The following is a 9808-nucleotide window of genomic DNA, read 5'->3' on the forward strand; positions in this document are numbered from 1 at the left end:
AGCATAATTCTCACTGTATGCATGCAACCGGCGGGGCTCTGTAATTAAAATATTCCTAAAAATAATGAATCATGTGATTGCATTTTGCGGTCTGACGTGAACGGTATCGATAGCGTACGTACGGAGTATGTTTATTGTACTGTTACCCATAATAACTTTGTTATTTCCACAGCACACGGATTCGCAAAACAGAATTAATGCTCATAAAGCAAACGTTTATTTGGCAAAAGATCAAACTTATAATCAATACACGAAAATGACTTATGTGCATGTATTTACCACAACCACATGCAAGATATCTTAATATTACATCAATAATCAAATATGGAATTCTAAACAAGCATGTCAAGTCTAGAGGCCAGCGACTTCCTGGAATTTTTTTTAATTTAAATTGAAATCATTAATAAGCAGTTCTGCTAAGGTTCACTGTGTATTTTTTCTGAAAAGGTTCGTGGTAGCGCCTGGCAGGCAGGTGATTATTGCTCCCAATGTTTGTGATTTTTTTACTTCAAATACTACTCATCCTCTGGAATGTGTCATTCTATTGGATACTTCGAGGAATAAAACTTCTTTTTGATATATCTGTGGATTTAAACGTTTTACTTCATCTTAAATTGCAATAGCTTTTTAAATGCATGTTACTTTGTGTTTACTATGTATTTAATTGTGCTAATACCAACTTGTAAACGTGAAATTTCCAGCTCCGGCTGTTTTTTCATGTGCAATCGTTACTAATATTTGATAATCAATAAGACCATTTTTTAATTAAATTGAATTGAATTGGATGCAACTCATGCATATTCGGCATTTCAAGAACATGTCTAAATATCTGACTGTGCATTCAAGGATACATAAGAAAGTGATACGTCCACTCAATGGCGGTACCAAGAAGGGGGGGGGGCATGGGGAAATCCCTCAGGAATTTTTTAATATTAACTGAAAAGAGTAATGTCTAGTACTTTGGAAATACTTTAATGATGTCATCAGATTGATAGTCAAGGTGGATAGTATTATCATTAGCTAAATGTGTCACTTTTAAAAATATGAAAAATTTCTTATACGGTCGCCATTTGCTCCCTCGCTCAATTTTGCGACACATAAGATATTTTCCTATTCTGCACCTGCCCCATTGTCTTTTAATTCCCTTCCTCTCCCCCCCCCCCCCAGATTTCTATCGAGCAATACGAATAATTGTATTACTCAACCGTAGACTGGGACTAAATCAGCCCCCCCCCCCTCTGATCTGTATACAGATCAGTGCCTCCCCTCCCCCTCCTTTGCCGTGTTTGCTTGTCACGCTTGAAAATTGTTTCGTTTTTGTCGTTCCTTCTCCTGGTGGCGCTCTTCACCACTGCTGACTCGGGCACACTTAACTAGAAATATTTCCATTTTCAGTCACACTGCAAAAAATGTTCAATTTTCAGGACAAACTACATGAAATTTCCAAAATTTTAAGCTCGCGCTTCCACTCGCACTATTTAATATCTATTTCTTTTGTAAGAATAAATCTAAGAAGTAACTGTTCAGGGGTGCCCTCGCATGTGTCTGAATATAAAACAACAATGGAAAACTCGATTGTGCCCCCAACCTTTTTAGGAGAGATTTCAGTCCATGTCAGCACCCCCACGGAAAATATCGTTCCCAGGGCCCTGACTGGGAGGTGGGGGTGCTTTGTACAATCACCTCTCCCCATGTTTCCAGATAGAAGGAAATGTAATTATCTGTATATATGAAATTAAGTTAAATTCACTTCTGAAAAAAAAGCAATGGGATTGGTAATTAACATCTTATCCAAAAGACGTGATAATACGATGGAGATGAATATGTGTCACCAAACGACTAACTGATATAACCTTGTTTTGAACTAAGGTCGCCAAATAACGAGACTGCGCTCTTCCGTAAGAACCAATTGAAGAACAGTTTTTCTTCATATTTCACCTAATTCTGTTACTTTTCTTGGGAGGGGAAGGGAACGAGCGTCATCCCCGTCATCCAAAAAAAGTTGTGAAATTATTATTGAAAATACACGACATAAATATGTACAAAAAGGAGGTTTACCCCTTTGATTACAGTAGAAATATCAACACCAAAATTCATGTAAATTGTAATAAGCGCCAAACTGCGGAAAATGAAACTAAAGCCACTTTTTTTCCTCTTTCTATTTTGGTGCAGCCATCGGCACCAGGCACGGGTTTATTGTTCTCTCGATTCGCTCCAGCGAATCTTTCTTCCATACCCATTATAAATTTGCAAAGTCACAGCAAAATAGTGTCATCTGAACATTACGTTGCAGTTGTAGAATCCGGAGTTTATAGGTCGGGCTTGTTTATGCTGATATAACCCAGGATATACCAGTATATACTTCAGTAATAAAGACAAACTTCCTGGTTTGGTGGTGATTTAAGTTGACACATCGAGGAGAGAGTACGGGGAACCCATGTTGACATATACAAAACAGTTTGGAGATCAGCAAACATTTGGAGTCGGGTACAGTGCATGGTACCCTTCTATGACCAGATATTCCGTTTCAGGAGAACGTTATTGATCAAAGTACCAGTTAATAATAGATGCTTACGGGAACAACTTTCTATCTGCGTTCATAGCATTGTACATGTAGCCTCAGGAGGAGCGCGTATTGGTGTCGGCGGATAGGCACTGACAAATTTATTTGGATTTAATACTGATTGAAGAATTGTGCCTGAATATTTTCTGTTTTTGAATCGGGATCAGGAACTGGTCGTGGAGATTCAGAATGGCTGGGTCTGGATCGGTTGCATTTATCTTCCAACTGGTGACATCGGTTTTATTCATACTACTCAATGTCGACTCCATAGAAGCAAGTAAGTGTGTCAAAAGTTTTCCAATGAGGTCTAGGGGTGATTTGATTTCCATAATCCACATAAACATAATACATTCAATGAATTATGATGAACAACATCATAGTTCATTTGATATGATCATGGACCTATTCGAGATTGAATATCATGCAGGTTATTGGAAATTAAACAACATAAATTTCTCATATTTTAGCTACTTCAAACATTTTACTAACAGGGTTAGGAAATTATGATCACAAAGATGATAAAGAAAGAACTGGGATAAGCTTGCAATTTGACAGAAGATATTAAAAACAATGAGTTATAACAAAATCTAATTAGTGAGCAACGAACATAATGTATTTGATTTTCACGCTTTCTTTAAATGAATTCGACTGTAATTAAATTATGGATCATCACTGTACTCGGGCTATAACGGGTTAAACCATTTCCCTAGATAAAAAGAAAAGAAATTAAAAATTGAGCAGTTACTGTCCAGAATCATTTTAATACGATCCATATTAACCATTTCTAGAATAAAGCGGCATATTCATGATCAGATCTCTAATTCTTATGGAGGTTTAGTTTCGTGAAGAAATAATTATGGGCTCTGAATATTATGATATCGGAACTATATATATTTTGGTGAATTCATGGTCGTATGCGGCGGGATCGAGAATGGGGGTGCCTATACGCCCTCGTACTTTCACAAAAGCTATCTCCATGATTTCCCTTATATATGCTGTAGTCTATATAGGAGTACAAAGCACTCTTATTCAATTAATTCATACAGCTCTGTCGCTTAATTTGCTTCCTCAATTCTCTATAATTTTCATGACTCGATCCCTCCTCCGTCAGAAAATACAAATGCATATGAACAAAATCCACTCATCTACTCACATAATAAAATTCTGTAATAAAAAAAGGAAATACATATAGCACAAAATACGCAAATACATGTAAGGAAATGAATGTGAATATTTGCGGAAAACAAAACAGAAATAAGGAAGTCATATTTTTTATTGAATGTTGGACCTCTTTTCTTCCTTATTCGCTTAATTGTAGTTTCCATAACCATGATAACGAATTAATTATGACTAAATTTCCTGCTACTGCTGTCCCGTGTACAAAGGCACGATAATCCGCGAAGTGTTGTAATAGATTGCGGGTATTGAAGGTTTGTAGGTTTTAATCTTTCGATATGAATGGGGTTTAATTTAAAGACCCAGATGGTCTGTGCCCCCATGGTCATTAACAGGCGCATATAGGATAGACTCATTGTTCTCTGTGTTCTCTTTGTCTGCTTATGCTACAGTCAGACCAAGGAAACAAATTCCAAACCGGCCGATACTGTTATTGGATATAACGTAATCGCTTTGATCAGTCTGGCATGTCTGGAGGTGGTTTAACGGGTGTGACTGTTGCTGCATGTTTGCAGTATACAATAGAGGGTGATGACGATGAAAGGGGGTGATAATGGATGGATGTGTTCTTGATGATGGTGGTTGTGATGATGATGATGATGATGGTGGTGGTGGTGGTGGTGATGATGATGATGGTGGTGGTGGTAGTGCATGGTGGTGGTGGTGGTGGTGCTAATAATGGTAGTGATGGTGCATGATGATGATGACGATGATTGATGACGATGGTGGTGGTGGTGATGATGATGGTGATGCTAATGACGGTGATGCTGCTGATGGTGGTTATGATGATGATGATGATGATGGTGATGATGACGATAATGATGGTGATCATGGTGATGATGATGATGATAACGATGATAATGACGATGATTATGCTAATGCTAATGATGGTGATGCTGCTGATGGTGGTTATGATGATGGTGATGATGGTGATGATGATGATGATGATGATGATGATAACGATGATAATGACGACGATGATGATGGTAATTTTGATGATGCTGCTGCTGATGGTGGTTGTGATGATTATGATGATGATGATGATGGATGATTATAATGATGATAACAAGGATGATACGAGGATTACGAGAGGATGACACATTTGTAATGGTTAATTACATTGTATAAAAGATCCGAGAAAATAGTAAGTAAGAAAATCAGTTGACTTTACATCATCCCCTATAATACACACACACCCTTGGAATATTGAAAGCTATATAAGGGAAGACCCACAAAATCATTAATTCCCTTATTTCTAGTATGTAACTGCAAAATACAGGAATTATAACTTACAAGATACCCACGCCCTTTGGATCGTGACAATACAATTACTATAGGCTTAACAACGACAAAATAATGACAACTCTCGCAGCAGAAAAATCACAGGGTATAATAGTACATGACTGTACTTATATTCAACATAGGGAGTTTTTGCAATAGCGACGGGGACAGATTAATATAGACAATCTATTGTCAAAAGCCCTCCATGACAAAGCAGTCTTTCTCGAAAACCGGTGAATCAAACAGCAGTGTGAATCTCGACAAACGACATAATTCTATATGCAATTTTTCGTCAGCTCCGAATCTTAGGACAATCAGCTGCAACGGTACCAATTTTCGACAAAGACCCCCAAGCTCGTTCATTGTGATATAAAGGGCATTTTCAATAGATTTACTATGTTGTAGAATTCAACCTCGTCGTGACTTTGAATACTCCCTATTGATTGAAATGAAAGAATAACGCTGGGGTTGTGCTACCGAGGACAGGGGTGACCATCCCTAATGGGGTTCTTTTCAAGCAGGGGCGGGGGAGAGGGTAAAAGTTGGGAAGAAAAGACATGAAAGGGAAGAAAGAAGAAAATAAAAAAGAGGTATGAATCGCGTAACTCTACAAACCACCACCATCATCATCATCATGGTCATCAATCATCATCATCATCATGCACCATCACTACCATTATTAGCACCACCACCACCACCACCAACTTCGACATTACCATTCAACTCCAATAAGTTGATTTGAATAAAAATTGGAAAAAAAACTCAAGCATTTACAAAATTCGTAAAAATCGGATGTGAACTAGAAAGATCGGACTTTCAAAAGCTTCGCTTTGTGTCACAAAATATTCACTCACACTCTCTGCACGTTGTATTGTATTAACAAAAATAAGTATTAACAAGGTATTGAGGTATGCATGCAGAACCCCGATTCGATACTAACAATTGAACTTGTTCAAAGTGTACTAAAGCAATAATTTATATTATAAGATGACAAAAAAGGAATATTTACATGAAGTATGTGGAAATCATCAAGAATGATATATTTGTTTACAAACAAACCTTACATAACCAAGAAAATCAACATGATGTTGGTCTGTAAATAGTACCGGACGTGTCAAGGTTTCTCAAAACGGACGTGACTTTTGATAAAATTATCGGAAAGGGAAGATGACTGGGAAAGATATAGCAACTGGTTATAAAACACAGTGAATTACTTTAATGTAAAAACAAATGAAGATGATGTAATCATTGGAATTTTATGTAAGTTATTCAGTATAGTATGAATTGAATAATGTTAAAACAAATGTAAATGATGGCCTCTTTGGAATTGCTATGTAAGTTAAAGTTTACAAGCATGGATGATGATAAAGAAAAGAAAATTAATCAACAATGTTTTTGTCGGTGTTGAAAATATTTTCAACGATTACTTTGTCAGTTTCGTACGCTACAGTAACACCGACGATCCCGACTCCAAACCGACAAACTATTTAAGTAATATTACGAATGACAGATCGTCGGTCGGTTTGGAGTCAAATTCACTGATGTGACTGAAGCAAAGTAAAAGGATCGGGAGGAAGTGAAAGTAAAAATTGTCTTCTTTACATTTTAGTTTACTTCATGAAAAGAGTAGGAGGACGTACACTTTTTGTTCCAGTTTTGCAAATATTGCTGATCATTCTACAGCATTGAATTATTGTTTAAGTGGCCCAAACATGGAATAGTGTGTTTTTATTTATTTACTTCATTTGTTTATCAATCAATTAATTAATTTATTTATTCATTTATTTATTTATTTGTGCATCGCTTTGTAACCGAAAGAAAAAGGTACTTCATCAAATGACTATTGGATTGGATTCGATTTAATTATGACAAGAAATATCTACGAGGCAAATACTACTGCATCTTCAACAACTTCAATTCTATTTTGTAAATCAATTTTACAGGGCGCCAAGCGGGAAGGTACAGGCATAGAGGTAGTGGAGGAGCTCAACTCACCCGAGGCAAAGGTAAGGGTACTGTACTTTCAATCGCAGAGGGGTAATAAACTCTTTATTGTAGTCTATTATCTTTATAACCAACACAGAATAGATAACGATTATAAGAGATGGTAACCTTCTACACCCTCCTATCCTGTATCACCAAATGATAAATATTGCATTTGTCCCACGGTACTTGAAAATGAAATGTAAATATTCAATATTAAATTATAATTTCGAAATTAAAGTTTTGAGTATTAAACTCCAAATAGATTGGTTCTCCTAAAAAGCTAGGGTTCCATAAATCTACATCACAGATTCCAGTTCGACATTGCATGGAAAAAGAAGCTCGTGTCTTAAAGATTGCCCTAGATATTTGTTTATTTTCCTGCTGATTTTTATTGAACGAGACATTTCAACAACTGTAATAAATGTCAACATCTGGGTGCCATGGCTTTAAGGCCCTGACTCTGTTCATATATTTATACCTTGCATATTCTATTTTGTATATTTGTATTTTTGCATTAATGTTTGAGTTGGTAGAAATGGCCAGGTTCCCTTAACACAATTAAATGTTAGGGATTAATCGCTAAATGAAATGACCTTTCAAGATCATCGTTGCATGCGCATTTTGCTTAGTAGACTGACTAAGAACCAATCAGAATTGGTCTTTCAAATTAGTGATTAATCGCTTTGTGTTACGGGGCCCAGATTTTAATTATTGTTTTTTATGACAGATCCGTTACCATGGTGGTCTATTACTCTGATCTTCGTTGGGGGTATCTTGGGCATATTCTTATGCGTCATGGCTCTGAGGAAGGTTTACGAAAAGAAACGAAAGCAGAAGATGCGCGCCATGGCAACACGACGCAGTCAGAACATACAACGACGCCGAAGTTTACCGAATAATGTTACTACCGATGACAGTGGAGTTCCTCAGGGATGCTTTGACGCACCTCCTACATACGAGCAATCTGCCAAGGATGACGCACAACCTCCTGCATACAGCAAGGACGTAGATATCAGCGATGAACACGCCATGGCTCCTCCCCCTACTCCTCATGAAACGTCGGTTCCCATAGACACTGCTCTTTCCGCAGCCCCGCCCAGTTATGACTGTGCGCAAAATGATGGGGGTGAGGTCGTAGAAGTGGGCGGGGCTGAAGCCATGGAGATGAGCCAGGCAGACAGTAGAAATTCACACACGGATCAAGCAAATGCCAATGAATAAGTGTGTGGTATATTAAAAGACAATTGATGTACTATCTATGTGATTAAATTGCCCTCGAAAGCCTATTCGCACGAGCAATAAACCTATCTACGCCTTTCAAAGTGCAATGGAACCAGAAAGAGAGCTTGCTTATGGACTGATCAAGTTGAAGGGCTGACAACGCTTTATTATACAGGGGCCGCGGAACGGTTTCAAAGTGGGGGGGGGGGCTGAGCCAAAAGTGGGGGGGGGGCTGGCCATGCTAAAAATAACAATCATATGGTCATTTTTACGTTTTTGTACACGGTTTTGGAAAAAAAGTACTGTTTTATATAACTATGCCTGATATTCAGTTTCCTTTTCTATTGTGTGTTATTTTCGTGAACTATTGTTAACAGTAATTTTATTCAAAAATGTTTTATATATATATATTAGCCTCAGTAAATGTAAGCTGAAGACATTTTCACAATTTTTTTTGCACCCTGATATGGCGTTGACTTGAATATGTAACAAAAATGAAAGAAACAAAAACAGTAAAAATATATATATAATGATCAAAGTTAGATGACAAATAACAAAGGTATACCATTTTAAGTTTAGGAGTTGTTTCTGAGTCGTGAAATGGTGATATACATGCTGGATAAGTGCGGTAACGAAGATAAATGAAATCTACATTATTTCACGTAAAGAGATTAATATCACCCTTGCATATGAAATGAATTTTCAGTACTGGTTTCTTCTTAACACATTTCAAGAGGAATCGAACCGACTTTAGGTTCTTGGAATGTACTTTGGATGGAATGAAACATAATAAGAAACATAATACGCGTTGACATGTGCTAATTTGCATACAGCCAAGTTGCTTTTGTGTTACTTTTACCACAAAATAATGCAGATATTTTTACATGCCATAACTTTATAATTTCTCATATTTCAATGATAGTTATACTGATTCGCATACTAATCGTTTCATTGACAAAGAATAGTATTGGGGTGAAAGAATACATGTGCATTGACATTTTCCTCAGTCATGCCGTAACTTATGTTCGGGGAATCCCCGTTAGAATACATGTGCATTGAAATTTCCTTAGTCATGCCTACACTTACGTCGGGGGAATCCACGTTTAACATCTTGATATGTGTTTTTGTACTATTTTCTGAAAGTAAAATATAAATATTATATAAATAAGTTTCATTTCTTTTCCTTTCGAGTTGAATAATGCGAAAAATACGACGGAAGGAGAGTCAGATAGACATAGAATATAACCTAGAATACAAAGGAGGTAAGAGGTAGAGAGTGAGAAATTGGGGATAGAAATGGATATGAATAATGAACAATAAAATGGATAATGAATATGAATAAAGGGAGAGATATACCAAAAGTTGGCGTGATAAAGACAGACTTGGGAGCAGGAACAAGATAGACGATAAAAGAAGGGGGGTATTGTAATGATCAAGATGACATATAACCCTCTAGAAATGAAGAGAGGACAACAAAATAGGGATGGAGCGACAGAGGAGAGATCGTGAAAAAGAGGGGTGATTAAATGGGGGGGGGGGGTAATTATGAACGAGTGGACTTGTAGATTTAGAGAGGGTGGG

General features: G+C 37.0%; 1 protein-coding gene across 1 annotated transcript; it reads left to right on the forward strand.

Moving 5' to 3' along the window:
• The first annotated feature begins 2231 nt into the window (after positions 1-2231).
• LOC129280975 (uncharacterized) lies at positions 2232-9390 on the forward strand. Its single transcript, XM_054916967.2, has 3 exons — positions 2232-2840; positions 6964-7026; positions 7734-9390. Exons 1-3 carry the CDS (start codon positions 2753-2755, stop codon positions 8225-8227), a joined length of 645 nt encoding a protein of 214 aa, XP_054772942.1. The 5' UTR covers positions 2232-2752; the 3' UTR covers positions 8228-9390.
• Positions 9391-9808: the final 418 nt, after the last annotated feature.

This window comes from Lytechinus pictus, chromosome 17 (genome assembly GCF_037042905.1).
Source record: "Lytechinus pictus isolate F3 Inbred chromosome 17, Lp3.0, whole genome shotgun sequence".
Lineage (NCBI taxonomy): Eukaryota > Metazoa > Echinodermata > Echinoidea > Temnopleuroida > Toxopneustidae > Lytechinus > Lytechinus pictus.

What these genes read in the sequence shown, in the direction of transcription:
- LOC129280975 (XM_054916967.2), top strand. Translation starts at nt 2,753, where the DNA reads ATGGCTGGGTCTGGATCGGTTGCATTTATCTTCCAACTGGTGACATCG. An exon ending in TGTCGACTCCATAGAAGCAA is followed by an intron (nt 2,841 to 6,963) that starts GTAAGTGTGTCA and finishes TCAATTTTACAG; the next exon opens with GGCGCCAAGCGGGAAGGTAC. An exon ending in TCAACTCACCCGAGGCAAAG is followed by an intron (nt 7,027 to 7,733) that starts GTAAGGGTACTG and finishes TTTTTATGACAG; the next exon opens with ATCCGTTACCATGGTGGTCT.